At 41.1% G+C, this 17,760-nt stretch overlaps 1 protein-coding gene across 5 annotated transcripts in view; it reads right to left on the reverse strand.

The window, feature by feature from the left end:
• DENND10 (DENN domain containing 10) overlaps positions 1-17,559 on the reverse strand; it is a 29,363-nt gene extending 11,804 nt beyond the window's left edge. Inside the window, exons 1-6 of one of the 5 annotated variants that reach the window (XM_070589451.1) lie at positions 17,413-17,557; positions 14,818-15,034; positions 13,172-13,251; positions 10,050-10,198; positions 8,926-9,037; positions 7,188-7,288 (exon numbers count right to left, since the gene is read on the reverse strand). In XM_070589451.1, coding sequence (XP_070445552.1) covers positions 7,188-7,288; positions 8,926-9,037; positions 10,050-10,197 — 361 coding nt within the window. In that variant the 5' untranslated portion in view covers position 10,198; positions 13,172-13,251; positions 14,818-15,034; positions 17,413-17,557. Of the gene's footprint in view, positions 1-7,187; positions 7,289-8,925; positions 9,038-10,049; positions 10,199-13,171; positions 13,252-14,817; positions 15,035-17,412 lie in introns of all 5 variants that reach the window. The other 4 variants (XM_070589322.1, XM_070589396.1, XM_070589591.1 and 1 more) reach the window with 4 other exon arrangements.
• Between the last annotated feature and the right edge of the window lie 201 nt (positions 17,560-17,760).

The following is a 17,760-nucleotide window of genomic DNA, read 5'->3' on the forward strand; positions in this document are numbered from 1 at the left end:
AACAAGAGGATATAACACTTGTAAATATCTATGCAACCAACATAGGAGCACCTAAATATATAAAGCAATTATTAACAGACATAAAAGGAGAAATAACAACACAGTAATAGCAGGGGACTGTAACACTGCACTGACACCAATGGATAGATCATCTGAACAGAAGATCAATAAGGAAACACTGGCCTTAAATGACGCAGTAGACCAGGTGGACTTAGTAAATATATAGAGAACACTCCATCCAAAACCCACAGAATACACATTCGTTTCAAAGGCACATGGCACATTCTCCAGGATAGATCACATATTAAGCCACAAAACAAGTCTCAATAAATTTAAGAAGACTGAAATAATACCAAGCATCTCTTCTGACTACAATGGTATGAAACTAGAAATCAACTACAGGAAGAAAACTGGAAAAGCCACAAACGTGGAGATTAAACAAAGTGCTACTGAACAACGATTGGGTAATGAAGAAATCAAATGAGAAATAAAAAAATACCTACAGACAAATGAAAATGAAAATATGACATGCCAAAATGTATGTGATACAGCAAAAGTGCTTCTAAGAGGGAAGTTTATAGCAATACAGGCCTACCTCAACAAACAAGAAAAATCCCAAACAACCTAACAGTGCACCTAAAGGAACTGGAAAAAAAAGAACAAACAAAGCCCACAAATCAGCAGAAGGAAGGAAATAATAAAACTCAGAGCAGAAAAAAATGAAATAGAGACTTAAAAAGTAGGAAAAAAATCAATGAAACTAAGAGCTGGTTCTTTGAAAAGATTAAAAAAATTGACAAAACTTTAGCCAGACTTAACAAGAAAAAAAGAGAGAAGGCTAAAATAAAATCAGAAATGAAAGAGGAGTAATTAAAACACAGACCTCAGAAATATCAAAGATTGTAAGAGAATACTATGAAAAACTATATGCCAACAAATTTGATAATCTAGAAGAAATGGATAAATTCTTAGAATCATATAACCTTCCAAAATGGAAGCAAGAGGAAACAGAGAATTTGAATAGACCAATCACCAGTAAGGAGATCAAAACAGTAATGAAAACCTCCCAAAAAATAAAAGCCCAGTACCAGACAGCTTCCCTGGTGAATTCTACCAAAAATTCAAAGAAGACTTAATACCTAGCCTTCTCAAACTCTTCCAAAAAACTCAAGATGGGGGAACCTTCTTAACTCATTCTACGAGGTCAACATTACCCTGATACCAAAACCAGACCGGTACAACACAATAAAAGAAAATCACAGGCCAATATCACACATGAACATCGATGCAAAAATCCTCAACAAAATACTAGCAAATTGCATAGAATACATTAAAAAGATCATACACCATGATCAAGTGGGATTTATTCCAGGGATGGTTCAACATCTGGAAATCAGTCAACATGATACACCACATTAACAAAACAAAAAATAAAAAACACATGATTGAGGCCGGCCTGGTGACACATTGGTTAAGTTCCCATGTTCTACTTTAGCAGCCCAGGGTTTGCCAGTTCAGATCCTGGGTGCGGACATGGCGCCGCTTGGCAAGCTATGCTGTGATAGGCGTCCCACGTATAAAGTAGAGGAAGACGGGCATGGATGTTAGCTCAGGGCCAGTCTTCCTCAGCAAAAAGAGGATGATTGGCAGTAGACGTTAGCTTAGGGCTAATTTTCCTCAAAAAAAAAAAAACATTGTCATCTTAATAGAGGCAGAGAAAAGCATTTGACAAGATATAGCACCCATTTATGATAAAAACTCTGCATAAAATGGGTATAGAAGGAAAATATCTCAACATAATAAAGGCCATATATGACAAATCCACAGCTAATAAAATACTCAAAGGAGAAAAATTGAAAGCTATCCCTCTAAGAACAGGAACCAGACAAGGATGCCCACTTTCACTCTTATTTAACACAGTACTGGAAGTCCTAGCCAGAGGAATCAGGCAAGAAAAAGAAATAAAAGGGATCCAAATTGGAAACGAAGAAGGGAAAGTGTCACCATTGGCAGATGACATGATTTCATATATAGAAAACGCTAAAGAATCCACCAAAAAACTTTTAGAAATAATAAATGAATAGGTAAAGTGGGAGGATACAAAATCAACATACAAAAATCAGTTGCGTTTCTACACGCTAACAACAAAGTAGCAGAAAGAGAAATTAAGAATACAATTGCAACAAAAAGAATAAAATACCTAGGAATAAATTTAACCAAAGAGGTGAAACACCTGTACACTGAAAACTATAGAACATTGCTGAAAGAAACTGAAGAACACACAAAGAAATGGAAAGATATTCTGTGCTCTTGAATTGGAAGAATCAACATAGTTAAAATGTCCATATTTCCTAAAGCAATCTACAGGTTCAATGCAATCCCTATTAAAGTTCCAACAACATTTTTCACAGAAATAGAGCAAAGAATTCTAAAATTTATATGCAGCAACAAAAGACCCCAAATAGCCAAAGCAATCCTGAGAAAAAAGAACTAAGCTGGAGGGGCTGGCCCCGTGGCCAAGTGTTTGGGTTCACACTCTCTGCTTCGTCAGCCCAGGGTTTCGCCGGTTCAGATCTTGGGTGCGGACATGGTGCCGCACATCAGGCCATGCTGAGGCAGCATCCCACATGCCACAACTAGAAGGACCCGCAACTAAAACATACATCTATGTACTGGAGGGATTTGGTGAGAAAAAGCACGGGGGAATAAAAAAACAAAGCTGGAGGTATCACACTCCTTGATTTCAAAATATATTACAAAACTGTAGTAATCAAAACAGCATGATACTGGCACAAAACCAGAAACACAGATCAATGGAACAGAATCGAGAGCCCAGAAATAAACCCACACCTCTATGGACAGTTAATTTTTGACAAGGGAACCAAGAACATACAATGGAGAAATGAAAATCTCTTCAATAAATGGTGCTGGGAAAACTGGACAGCCACATGAAAAAGAATGAAAGCAGACCATTATCTTACACCATACACAAAAATTAACTCAAAATGGATTAAAGCCTTGAATGTAAGATCTGAAACCATGAAACTTCTAGAAGAAAACAGGCAGTACACTCTTCAACATCGGTCTTAGCAGCATACTTTCAAGTACCATGTCTGACAAGGCAAGGGAAAAAATAAACAGAGACCACATCAAACTACAAAGCTTCTGCACAGCAGAGAAAACCATCAACAAAATGAGAAGACAACCAAACAATAGGGAGAAGATATTTGCAAACCATGTATCTGATAAGGGGTTAATATCCAAAATACATAAAGAACTCATACAGCTCAACAACAAAAAAACTAACAACCCAACTAAAAAATGGGGAAAAGATTCAAACATTTTTCAAAAGAAGATATACAGATAGCCAATAGGCACATGAAAAGATGTCCAACATCATTAATTATCAAGGAAATGCAAATCAAAACTAAAATGACATATCACCTCATGCCCACCAGAATGGCTATAATTAACAGACAAGAAATAACAATGTTGGAGAGGATGTGGAGAAAAGGGAACCCTCATACACTGTTGGTGGGAGTGCAAACTGGTGCAGCCACTATGGAAAACAGTATGGAGATTCCTCAAAAAATTAAGAATAGAACTACCACATGATCCAACTATTCCACTGCTGGGTAATTATCCAAAGAACATGGAAACATGAATGTGTAAAGATACATGCATCCCTACCTTCATTGCAGCATTATTCACAATAGCCAAGACTTGGAAACAACCTAAGTGCCCATCAAGGGACGAATGGATAAAGAAGATGTGGTGTGTATATATATATACAGTAGAATTCTACTCAGCTATAAAAAAAAGTTGAAATCTTGCCATTTGTGACAACGTGGATGGACCTTGAGGGTATTATGCCAAGTGAAATCAGACGGAGAAAGTCAGATACCGTAGGATCTCAGTCATAAATAGAAGATAAAAACAAAAACAACAAACACATAGATACAGAGATTAGACTGGTGGTTATCAGAGGGGAAGGGGGAAAGAGACAGGCCAAAGGGGGTGACTGGACACATGTGTACGGTGATGGACGGTAATTAGTCTTTGGGTGGTGAACATGATGTAACCTACACAGCAATCAAAATATAATAATGTATACCTGAAATTTATGTTATAAACCAATGTTACCTCAATTAAAAAGAAAAAAATTTTTTGAGGACCAATTCATCATTGCTAAAGTTTTACTTTACCAAGTGAAGGCATGTAAAACACAACAGCAACAGAGACAAAAGCTTACCACAGAGCACCCAGACACAGACTCACTCATGTATGAGAAAACATAACACATGATAGAAATGATTTTGCTGATTACTGGAGAAAGGAGGACACTATTTAATAAGTGTTCCTGGGCCAAGTGGCTATCCAAATGGAAAAAAGTAACATCAGATCCCAAACTCACACTCTACCAAAAAAGTAATTCCAGGTGGATTAAGCACTTAAATGGGGAAGAAAAAAATTTTTACAAGAAAATATAGGAGAATATTTTTCTACTCTTGGAATAGAAATTTTCTTTTTTTTTCCTTTTCTTTTTTTTTGAGGAAGATTAGCCCTGAGCTAACTACTGCCAATCTTCCTCTTTTTGCTGAGGAAGACTGGCCCTGAGCTAACATCCATGCCCATCTTCCTCTACTTTATATGTGGGACGCCTGTCACAGCATGGCTTTTGCCAAGCGGTGCCATGTCTGCACCCAGGATCTGAACCGGCGAACCCCAGGCTGCCAAAGCGGAACGTGCGAACTTAACTGCTGCACCACCGGGCTGGCCTGGAATAGAAATTTTCTTAAAATATAAAAACTAAAATCATAAAAGAAAAATCTAACAAATTCTAACATATTAAAATTAAGATTTCTATTCATCAAAAGATGAGAAAGAAAAAAAGTCTTCAAACACAGATAATTTTGAAGCATATATAACCAACAATGGATTCATATCCTGAATATATAAAGAACTTCTATGAATCAATTAAAAAAAACAACAACCCAGGGACTGGCCCCATGGCCAAGTGGTTAAATTCATGTGTTCTGCTTCAGCGGCCCAGGTGTCACTGGTTTGGATCCTGGGCGTGGACATGGCACCACTGGTCAGGCCACACTGAGGCAGCATCCCACATGCCACAACTAGAAGGACCCACAACTAAAAATATACAACTATATACTGGGGGGCTTTGGGGAGAAAAAGGGAAAATAAAATCTTAAAAATAAAAAACCAACCCAATGGAAAAATGAGTAAAAGATAACAGTCATTTTGCAGAAGAAGAAGCACAAATGACAAAAACACAGAAATATGCTTTACCTCATTAGGAATCAGGAAAATGCAAATTAAAATCACAAGGAAATATCACTATATAGCCACCAAGTTGGCAAAGACTTTAAAGTCTGATAGTACCAAGTGTTACTGGGGTCAGGAAACAATGGGGTCTCTGCTACACTACTAGTGGGAGTGTAAGTCGGTGCAATCCCTGAGGAAAACACCCGGCACTATCCAGCAGCTTGAGGATGTGCATCCTATAACCGAGAAACTCTACCCCCCAGCGTACAACCTAGAGAGAGTCCTGCATATGTGCACCAAGAGACCCATAAAAAGAACGCTCACAGCAGCATTGTTTTAAAAGTGACTAACAAGAAAAGTCCAAAGGAGCAGACTATGGTAACAGCATTTAACGGAATCCCATACAGCAACGAAAATGAATGAGACTACAGATATCCACATGAACACAGATGAATTCCAGAAAAATATTAAATACTAAGCAAAACAAAACAAAAAACCCCACAATAGGCCACAGAAGAATTCATCCATCGTGAGTCCATATATACAAAGTTAGTTTAGTAAAACTAAACAATCTGTTGTTTAAAGATTTTATTTTTTCCTTTTTCTCCCAAAGCCCCCCATACATAGTTGTATATTCTAGCTGTGGGTCCTTCTAGTTGTGGCATGCAGGACGCCGCCTCATCATGGCCTGATGAGCGGTGCCATGACTGCGCCCAGGATCCGAACCAGCAAAACCCTGGGCTGCCACAGAGGAATACGTGAACTTAACCACTTGGCCACAGGGCCGGCCCCCCATCTGTTGTTTAGAGATATGTATTTACGTGCATGTGGCCAGAGGAGGGGAGTAAGGAAAAACGGTGGAATGAGATCAGAAGGCACAGTGGGTGCTCCCAAGTACTGACAATATTCTACTTTTTCATCTCTCTGGTGAGTCCACAAGTGTTTATTTTTTATAACTTGCAGAAATATTACATATTATTTTATATGTAAGAAGTACCTCACAGTGGAACAATAACAAAATCCCCTAGCATCTATTCGTCATCATCTTATCAAAGGAACTTTTAAGACCACAGAAGTATATAGGGCCTTATATTTAAAAAAACAAGGACAAAAAATGGTATCACTATAAAGTTACGATTCCTGTAGGCATAAGTAATACTGTATTATTAAATTATTCCCAGAATCTTATTATTGAAAATTATTATACAAGTATAACAACATCACTTAAAAATAACTTATTTTTTTCTTTGAGAAAAAATAAGGAAAGGCTCAAAATAAAATCTAAATCAAATCACTAACAGGGAAACTTTTAACTCCGTTTTTTTTTTTTTTTTTTTGCTGAGGAAGATTCACCCTGAGCTAATATCTTTGCCAATCTTCCTCTTCTTTTGCTTGAGGAAGATTAGCCCTGAGCTAACATCTGTGCCAATCTTCTTCTATTTTATATGTGGGCTGCCACCACAGCATGGCTGATGAGTGGCATAGGTCTGCCCCTGGAATCCAAACCCAGGAACCTGGGCTGCCAAAACAGAGGGTGTTAAACTTAACCACTATGTCACAGGGCCGGCCTCATAACAGGGAACCTTTTAAGATAAGAACTTTACAAAATTAAAAGTAAACTGCATTTTGGTGATGGTTGCACAACAATATGAACGTACCTAATGCCACTGAACTATACACTTAAAAATGATTAATACGGCAAATTTTATGTTATGTGTACTTTACCACAATTTTTTTTAATTAAAAAACCTTTTTTTAAGAAGAAAAAATTGGTTGCATTCGCCAAAGAAATAATAAACGATCAGTATTCCCCTGAGAAATGTGAGTGTGTGCATGCTCACACACGAAACCACGACAACCCTGGTTAAGCCGAGTCTGTCCTCCCCTGGGAGCCTGGGGTCTACCTGGGCACATCTGCAGGGCTTCCAGCTCGTCAGCATTGAGGTGTACGTAGGAGTGAAGTATGGTCCAGTCCTGGCGATGCCACACCAGGGCAGGCAGGGTCCTGGGGAACGAAGGTGAGAACTCAAATGGCTGCTGGCCCGCACCTCAGGGACTCAGCCTGCCCCCTTCCGTCGCCCTCCCGAGGACGATGTGACCGGGGTGGAGTCGTAAAGCTATCAGAGGCAGAAGGGAGACCAACCCCTAACTGTGCCAACGCCTCCAGGCTTCAAACTAAAGTCCTGCAACACTTTCAACTCTGCTTTTGGGTCAGATTAGCTACAAGAAGCTCGAGGTGAAGTTTCAAAAGCTCTCCATGGAGTCACAGAGCAACGCTTCTGGTCTCCTCCAGACACTCACTCTGCAGCCTGCATGGAGACCGGGTCTGAGGGAAAACGCCAAAGCGAGCCCTGCAAGCAAGACACTTTTTTTGCTGTCTCTCATTTTATATTTAAAATTCCAGTCAAACTTGCAAACCACTTTGTGTTTGTTTTTAGACAAAATAGGTTTTCTTCAAAAAAAATTGCCAGCAAAACAGCTGTTGTGGTAAGATGCACCAAATTTATCTGTGGTTTCGTGAAGCGCTTGGTGTCCTGCTATGTATCTCAGAAGCTGTGGACACCCCAGTTTCAGAGGGAAGAATGTAGAGGAAAAGGGTAATGGGGTGGGAAAATACTGAGTTCTGGAGTCAGAGCAGGGTACGAATCCTGGCCCTCTCACCTGAGATCTGAGGCAATCACAATCGTCTAACAATAATCATTTCTCAAGTGCACACTATGAGGAAGGAACATACTAAGCACTTGGCACATATTATTTCCAATCCTAAAACAAGCTTAGGAGACGGGCATGATTATCTTCATTTTACAGATGAAGAAACTGGGGCTCAGAAACATTAAGTATCCTTTATGTGGTCACAGAGCTAATAAGTTGCCCTCCTAGGACATTAACCCAGATCTTTCTGACTACCAAGCCTTTCTTCTTTCCATTACCTAACCACATGGCCTCTCTAAGCCTCAATTTTCTCATCCATAAAACAGGCTAATAATGCTTCCTTGCAGGGTTCTTGTCAGGAGTAAATTTAATAATTTAAGGTGACTTATACAATGCCTGGAATTCAGTAAACACAGCATAAATGCTAGTTCCTCTTGCTTTTAAAATAGAACCTAAGAGCAAGTTAGATTTGGCAAAGAAAAAAACTAAAAAAAAATCTACGTTTATTATAAAAATAAGAGAGTATGTGGTAAAATTGAACACAAGAAACAACTGACCTAAAACAGGGATCAGGAAACTTGGCCCATGGGTCGGCTGCCTGTCTTTGCACATAGTTTTACTGGAACACAGCCAGGCCCATGCAGTTACATACGCATTGTCTGTGGCTGCTTTCAAGCTACCCATGGCAGCTGGGTACTTGGGACAGAGACCATATGGCAAGCCTAAAATATTTATTCTCTGGCAAGGAAGTTTGCAAACTCTCTGCTCTAAAATATTCATATTTCTAAATTTAAAGAAAAATCTGTCCAAATTCAGTGACCTTGAAATACTAAATCTAAACTGAAACATTAGACCAAAATGGTAATTCACCCCCCGACTAACACGTTCTCTTTATACCAAATGTGGGACAGAACAGAGCACATAGTGACACTGAATGCTCCAAAGTGGCTGCCAACAAAGCTTACACTTTCAAATGATTAGAGATGATACCTGGTAAACTCCTGGACAGCTTCTATTTTGGGGTGATAGACGACAATTCTTTTCTTTAGCATCAGTGCTGTGTGTAAGATAACAGTTTCCATTCCAAACTGAGATACAATGTCTAAAAACAAAAGACAACGTACTGTTACTGCATTAAATATTATATAAGGACGTACAGTTTTTATTGGAAAGAATTTTTATCACATGAATGCAAAATTATGTTCAATACAGAGAATTCAGACAAATGTTGTAAGTTCCGAAGCACCTTATTTGGTGGAGGGGTTTAGCCACATGTCTGCTCACCAGGATGGGTGTGAGAGCTGCCTACACCTGCCTCCCAAGGGACCCTCTGCTGGATGAATACATGAGGCCAGACTCAAAGAAAGTGCAACCAATGATATGAAGGGGAACCAGCATCTTTCTGTGTCGTGAAAACTTCTTAAGTTTTAAAAAACGTTCACTGACACCACCCTCCCCCCGTCGTTACTTACCTCCTTTTCAGAAAACTTGACAAATACCTAACACCTCAACCAGGATGCTTAGAAAGCATACGGAACAGTGGGGTCAAGAGCAAAGACAGGCACGGTGGGGGGAAGAGAACGAAGGCCAGCACTGCCCTCAGAGTTCCCCTCTCCTCCCTTTTAAGGTCCCCCAGGTCTGCGGCTTAGCCCTGGGCTGTCTGCCATTTCGGATTTTCCAGCTAGGAGAGAAAGGCGAGGAGTTAATTGGGAACTCTGGGTCAGGGGCTTGAGTTCTCCAGGTGCAAGAGGGACCTGCTAAGAACTAAGGAAAGAAAAACCATGGAAGTCAGTGGAGACCTCGAGCCATGAAATTAAGCTTACTGGTGAAAGAGCATTTCTATATTAACAGTCAGAATCATATGGAAAGGAGCACCACAAAAATCTGATTTCCTATGACAGAATTCTAACCAAATAAGGAAATGTACAAGTTGAACTACCCACCTGTATAGGAAACAAATATTATATAGATGAAAATATATGGAAATATGGAATAGCAGAGTCTAATGAGAGACTGTCCTTAGCTCGGGGATTTGTTGTTGTGGGGATGGAATCACCTAGGATGGGTTTTTGTTTCTTCTTTTGCTTTGCTTTTTTTTTTTGTTTTTTTTTTACCTTTGATGGAGCCTGCAAGGTATGCCTTTCGGGCATCAAAGTCCTTGCTAAGGAAAGAGCCATTTTCTTCACTCTGGCATATCCCCTTTGTGAGAACTGCGATATAACTCTCCATCATTTTAACTGGGCTCCCATGTTTCAGGTACATTCTGTAAGAAAGGACAAAAAGCAACTGTGCTTTTATTTAGCATGAACCACATGGAGAAACACACTAACGCCAGGCATGGGTACTTTCTAAGGAATCTAAGCCAATTTGCTAATATACTTCTGAACACCTGAATCTTTCCATGACATGATTACTTCCTTAATTTAATCATAAAATGTATTAAAAAAAAAAAACACTTGAGAGATCTTTAACAATTCTTTGAAGTCAGCTTTCTCTTTACATCTGGGGAAGCCTGCTATAGTCCACTCAGGCAAGAGAATGAACTATGGACTGTCTGAGGCCTCATTATTCTCAAGAATATTGTATACTTATCTCTTTTTATGTTTTACACTCACAACAGGTGTTCTTAGTCATAACAACTCTGTTTTATTGCTGGGATTTCCTTTGACAAGAAAGGAGTTTATGCATTGTTCACAGAAAAAGCAGTAATTAGTTGTAGAACCTATACTTATCAGAGTTCCCAGAGGTGGCTATATTTAGATAATTAAAAAATCAAGCTCCTTTAAGTTTCTGGTGATAAAAGCACACTAGATACATTCATCATTAAGCTAGAACTCCCAGAAAATGCTGACAGGAAGCTGGCTGCGTTCAGAGCTCACGTGTGAAACCAGCCCTTCCCCTGACCTCTTCCTGTGAGTAAGCAAATCTAAATTTTGCTTCAGAAGCAGGACTGGGTCTACTTGGGCCTTTTAGTAGCTGAAGGGATGGAAAACTGGGAAGAAAATAAAATCATTTTTTAAGACAGATCACTTGAAATTTATATTTATTGTAAATTAAGTGAAAAAAAGCAAGTGTTTTAACCACTTACTAAATTCTGTCAATCATCAGTTTTTTAATGCACAGATTAAGAAAAAATGGTAGAGAACAATGAGTATGGTAAGCTATCATATATATAAAATACAGGCAAACCCATGAACTCACACACATGCTTACATATGGAGAAAACGTCTTCCGTAGGGCGTAAAGAAAACAGGCCAGGTTGCTGCCTTGGGGTGGGGGCTCAGAAGGTAGAACTGGAGGCCGGGAACAGGGGAAGGGAAACACTTAGTCTTCCCTGTGCACCCTTCTGTGCTGTTTGTATTTTTTTGTTTTACTATGTGCTTACATTACCACCAACAACAAAAAAAATAAAAACACCATTAAAGTTACAAAATAAAGCAATATATGGTAATGGAGCAGAGAAACATGAGTAGTAGGTTAAGATGACAACCCTGGGCCATGAGAGATGGAGCAGAGGGAGGAATCCCTCAAAAATCACTCCTGAGGAAAACTACAAAGGGCAACCCAGGGGACCTTATTCAAATGGACATCCATAGACTGCCACCTGGCCTGGACGATTTGGACCCCACAGAGGGAATGAAGTCCCCCCATCCATGTGGGCTTCCACTGCCATGGTGAGCAGCACGCTGTGAAGGCACACCTGCCTGCCACTCTCACCAGAAATGGAAGGGAGCAGGGAGCACCTCCATGGTAACCTCACCATCATCAAAATGTGCTTGTCTACGGGTGTGTATGTGCACACACAAGTATTTGTCGGGAGAGGGAGCATGTGTGTGCCTGAGCACATGGGTGTGTACACAGGCAAGGGCAAGTACTTGAGTGCCGTAAGAGGTAGTGGGCAGAGGAGGTGGCCGGCAATAACTCTGAGTCCTCCCTTCTCTTGCACTGTGACAAGAGAAGAGAATCTAGAATGCTACAATGCCATGGCTCTGCAGAAGCTGAAAAACGCTCTGGGCTTCCTCCTGGGCAGGAAGTGGGATCTAAAGCAACCTTGCCTTCTGGGCCCAGAGTATTTCTCGGGGAATTCAGTTAAGTAACCTAACTCTGACTCAATCAAATGAAACGGGAGTCCAGTGTTTGATCAAAAACACCTTTGCAGTGTTTTTAGGTCACAGCTTCTGGATAGCATCTCTCCGAGCAATAATAATAATCTCTCCGTGTCAGTGCCATATTAGCAGACAACTGTTCTTGTTCCGCAGTGAGTCATATACTTGGAATTTATCCTGTGACAGCAAGAAGTCTTTCTTATTGTAGCTGGCTGCAAAAACAGTAAAACTGCATCTTGTCAGAATACAACTGAACTGAAACTCTCAGGTAATGAGAAGGTATTCTTACACTATGTTGTGTGTGCACATAAAAATGGCGAAAAGACAGCTATTTATCAGGCTTACGGTGAGAAAAACAAAACCCGCCTTATCCCTCCCCACAAAAAAACTACTATTGGGCATGAGCCCGAAGATAATACATAACACCTAGAATTATAATGCTATGTACTAACAATATTAAAAAAAAAAACTAAACTAAAACCCTGCGAAAGCCTTCATTACAGAAAAAGCCAACGTCTCTAACATATGAGAAAGATTTCATTTAGTCCGTATATTCACCAAGGTAAGAAAGTAGACTGGTATATTTTAGATAAACTTTCAACAAATGGGATGGAATAAAGGAGTCTACTTGCATCACAATTAACCAATTAGTCAGAGTTTCTCAGCTCCTCAGATTCCAGCTAGGAAATGTTTCCCTGTGCTTTGGTATAATTCAAAATGCCCATTAACTTTCCCAAAAATGACTCCACACACAGACCTTGACACATATGAACCAGCTTACCACTTCATAAAGCACTTAACTTATCCATCCTGCTAAGGAAAGCTCTAGATTGGGAGTGAATTAAAGTAAAAGACGAAAGTGGCAAGTGACTCAAAATACCCAGGAACTACAATAGTTGTGCCAGCTGCTTTTTCTCCTCCCCTCCATCATTTTCCCAAATAAGAAAAGAAGTATCTTTGAAGCAGAAGAGAAAGTGCCTCTTTATAACATAGTCTCTGAAGGGCCACTAAAAATTAAGCTGGGGAGACAGGGCTGAAACTTGCTTCCTGAGTGTAGAAATCTGCTATATAACGATTGAGCAAGAACTTCATTTCTGTACATTAGCATGTAATACAGTTTTCATACAGACCTACACAATATCTTAGCGAAGGTGGAATATTTCTCTGGGTTAAAATCTTTGGCAGTCAGGACAATAGAAAAATGAGTCACCTGTCCAAAAGAAACAAAAAAAGTATTCATTTTAAAGATACTTTTAATAGAGTTAATTTTTATTACCATATTCTAACAAACCTCTTGTGTAAGATATACCAACATTAAAAGGAAAAGACCCAGATTCAACAAAGTCCTCACTTGCTTCTTTATACTTTTATGTACATATAAAAATGTGTATTTGTATATACATATATTTAATTTCCTACATAAGAATGTAATACTTTTAGTTAAAAATTTTTTTCAAAACCACAAAAATATTTCGAATATCAAAAATGTGAGTTTTTATTTAAAGTCCTGAAACCTCATCAAAGCAGAACTAGGAATGCTCTACAGACATAATTTACCAACTATTTTTCATTAACGAAATAGAAGGATAAAAAACAACAAAAATATGTCTCAGTAAGATTCACACAGTTCCCCAAATAGTCAATTCTCTGTAGAATGCCATATAATTTAAAGGGCACAATAAGCTTCATTTCTTAATAGGCCTCTATTATTATAAACATAAATTTCTAATAATCATATAACTATTATTCTCATGAGACAAAATTCAGAACTTTATATAAAAAGCAAAGCACCTGAGAAATACACTTTTAAAAATCATACTTCGAAGTATAAGAACTGTCTCTAAATCTTGCTGTTTTTCAAATCTGAAAAAGAGATCTGAAATCGAGGTTGCTATAATTTGGCAGTCTGTAGTGCAAAACATGGATCAATCTACTTGAGGATACATCAAGACTTTTCAGTAAGAACTAAATGAACATAAACCAAAGATTTTATAACACATTGAAAACTATCTTTTTGCAAATTTACATTTTCTAATTATGAAACTCTGTTTTGTCTTAAACTTCTAACAGTTCCTGTTATTTTAAATATAACTCCTTAAATTTAAACTGGTATCTTGGACATGCTTCATACAGTCCAATTATTGGCTATAAAATTAGCCCTGAAAAGGAAAGAGAAGTCTCCACCCAGATACACACCAGGAGCCCACTTCTTTCCAACATTCTTTTCTTCGAGAAAACCTGCTGGTTGTTTGGGACTGGGAAAGTCCACAACGACCACATACTGGTTTCCAACATGTCACACTGATTGATACTGTTCACGTCAAATGACACACAGAAAGCCTACTGAAACATGAGTTTCCTTAATTATTCTTTTTATTCTTAATATATTCTTACCATCCAGAAACACATGAAAAAAGTTGTCTTAACTATGCCAAAGATGATTATATCCTTTGAAATAGTTCTTAATTACGGAAAAATGCTTCTGCCCACCTTTAATCAGAGTCAAGACTTTGAAACTGCTTCTACATTTCTACTCCCTCAGAGCAAAACCCAAGAAAGGCTCCCCTACATCAACCACAGGGTCAGTCAGACAATGCCCACCAATATTTACAGAATGAACGAGAGCGACACGTGAGAAAGAACACTCCCAATGAAAATCAGAGTTAATATTTTTCAAAGGTGTATTGTGAATGATAAAGGCTAAAGCTGAGAGTGACTGGAATAATTTTATATCACTTTAAATGTTTTTGGGTTTTTGACCTTTATGCAGTCATACCTTTTTCAAAACTGAAGAATCTGGAACTTCAACTGTTGTGATATAAAACCATGTTCTTCTGTACTGACCAAAGACGAAGGGATGGAGAAGTTTGTTTTCATCTGTAAGGCAGCATTTTCTCAGCAGCAGATCCCTTAAAGGAGCTGTCGTGGAAGGATAACACCACACCCACAGAACTTCTCCATTTGTGTCCTTTTCTATGGTGGAAAGATGGTCACTGTGAGAATGTCAAACAGCAGCAAGGAAGTGAATTGATTGGTGACTCAGAAGCACCTAGCGGAATTAGTTCTAACATGCATTTTACAAGGCAACCCAGAGCACACGAGACCCCAAATTCCTACCTACCTCTATTGGTCACATTATCTAGCTTTCCTGACTGTAAGTTTTAGGCTACCAAAGTAAAAAGCTTTTATAACAAATCATAAATGAAAATTTAGCCTTACAGGTTTGGTAGAGGTCTTTCCTATCTCCTCCCACACAAATTCTCGTAAACTTATCATTACTTTACATTTTTACCTAATTAGAAGGATCTTTAACAAATACATTTTAAAAGTTTGTTAAAAACAAAACTGGAGATGGGGGCCGGCCCGGTCGCGCAGCAGTTAAGTTTGCACGTTCTGCTTCTCAGTGGCCCGGGGTTTGCCGGTTTGGATCCCGGGTGCAGACATGGCACCGCTTGTCAAGCCATGCTGTGGGAGGCGTCCCACATATAAAGTAGAGGAAGATGGGCATGGATGTTAGCTCAGGGCCAGTCTTCCTCCGCAAAAAAAGGAGGATTGGCAGTAGTTAGCTCAGGGCTAATCTTCCTCAAAACAAATAAATAAATAAATAACTGGAGATGAAGAAAATGGTGAAATCTCTTTTAAATCATGTTACATACTGATTGTACAAATTCTATATTTAAATTTTAATAATAATAGTAATAATAAAGATTATCCAGTCATATATGTAGTTCCATCATCAAACACCTCACTAACAAATAGGAGCGATATACTAATAATAAAAACTCCAGGAAAAAACCGCCTAAACTTTCAAGAAAGAGTTACTGCATATATAGCAGTAAGAATCCAGATTTTGATCTATAGCCTTAAAAAAAATTTTATTATGGAAAATATCGAGTATATAAAAAAGTAGAGAGAATAATAAAATGAATTACCCCTCTCCATCACTCAGCTTCACCAATTATCAACATCTGGTCCTCCTTGTCTCATAGGAGGGAGGAGCACCCCCTCCCCATTATTTGGAAGCAAATCCCTTTTAAATGCACGTCAACATGAAAAATCAAAAACCTGCTGAGTTGAAAACATGATAAGTCATCCTTTTCTTTGCTGTTACCAGATAAAAGTCAGTTTAACTCAGCCTCAATTCAGAAGCACCTTCAAGCAGGACTAAGACGCCTGAGGTACCTAGGTTTTGCTGTGAAGCACTTTCTAACATCACATTACAAACGAATACAGGAAGCCGTTCCCAGATAAATGCACTCCTTTGAGACACTGAAAATAATTAGCACTTTTCACTAGTTTTGCTAAATCCAAGCCATCTTCTTGTACACTAGGGGAACAGAGGGAGTGTTGAGGGGTTTGTAAAAATCTCAACAGAATAACGTTTTTTCAAAGGACAATGCCACGCAGGGAGCAGACAGACCCAAATTCGAACCGCCCCGTGCTCGCTACTGCCTATGGGACAAATGGTTCCTTGAAACACCGCACACGGCTCAGGCACACGTTCGGGCTGTCCTAAAGTCGTAACGTACTTCCTCATCCAGTAATTCCTGAAAACCAACAGGGATCCCCCGAATGTGATTATGTAGACACTCCTGCTACATGCATGAGGTCCTATGATGCAGGAGTCCTTCACTGGTATGAGTTGGGGCTCTGGGGCTAGACTGCAAGGATCCTGATCCTGGCTCCGCCAATGCCTGGCGTGCGTCCGTGCACAAATAACACCCTGGGCCTCCATCTGTTCCCCGGCAAGGTGGGCACCAAACGTTACCGACACCCCCTTGAGCCGTGGCAGGAGTTAAACGGGAGATAATCCCTGCATAATGCGCAGCACCCGGGACCAGCACAGTTGGCCACCGTGCCTCGAACAGCTCGATCACACCATCGGGGCCAGCCGGGCGCCGGGCAGGCAGTCACGCGTGGCTCCTCCACGCTCCGAGGGACCCCAGCCCTGCCGTCCCCTCGCTGCGCGGCCCGCGAGAGGCTCTCAGCCCAGCCGGGGCCCCGCCCGCGCAGGGGCCCCTGCAGCCTCCGGAGCTCGGTCACCCTCCACGTCCGGGCTCGTCTGCAGCCCGGGGCGTCCTGGAGGAGCTCCCTCCGCGGACCTGGGAGGCCCGGGGGTCCCTCCGCCCCGCCGCCCGCCCCAGGCGGGCCCACGCGAGGCCGCGGGCGGACGAGCCCAGGGCGGCTGGCCGGGCGCCCGCGCCAAGGAGGCCGGGCCCCGCCACCCCGCGCCCAGGCCCAACACGCAGGGGACGCGCCCTCCCCACCCGGGCGGCGCCGGGGGCCGCGGGAGCAGGGGCCGCCCCGGCCGGGCGGAGGGAGAGGCGGAACTGGGGTACGGGCCTGCGGGGCAGGGCGCCTGCGTCCTCACCGATCAGCCCGACTCCGAGCATCAGCTGAGTGTCCGCCGCCTCAGCCGCAGCCATCTTCCGCCACCGCCGCAGCAGCCGACTCAGCGCGCCGCTCCCATCCCCCCGCTCGCAGGCCCCGCCCCTCCCCCGGGCCCGCCCCAACCCGCAGGCTCCGGCCCCGCCCCCTCCTCCAGGCCCCGCCCCAGCCCTGGAGGCCCCGCCCCCTCCCGGTCGCAGAGGCTTCCTCCGCTCCTCCGCTCACCTTCCGCCCTTGGCTCGTCACCCTCAGAAGGAGTCCTCATTTCCTCTATTCCAGATCTTCATCCGCCTTCTCCTCAACCCTCTCCAATCCTCACTCTGCTCCTCAG

The sequence above is a fragment of the Equus przewalskii genome, chromosome 1, assembly GCF_037783145.1.
Source record: "Equus przewalskii isolate Varuska chromosome 1, EquPr2, whole genome shotgun sequence".
Lineage (NCBI taxonomy): Eukaryota > Metazoa > Chordata > Mammalia > Perissodactyla > Equidae > Equus > Equus przewalskii.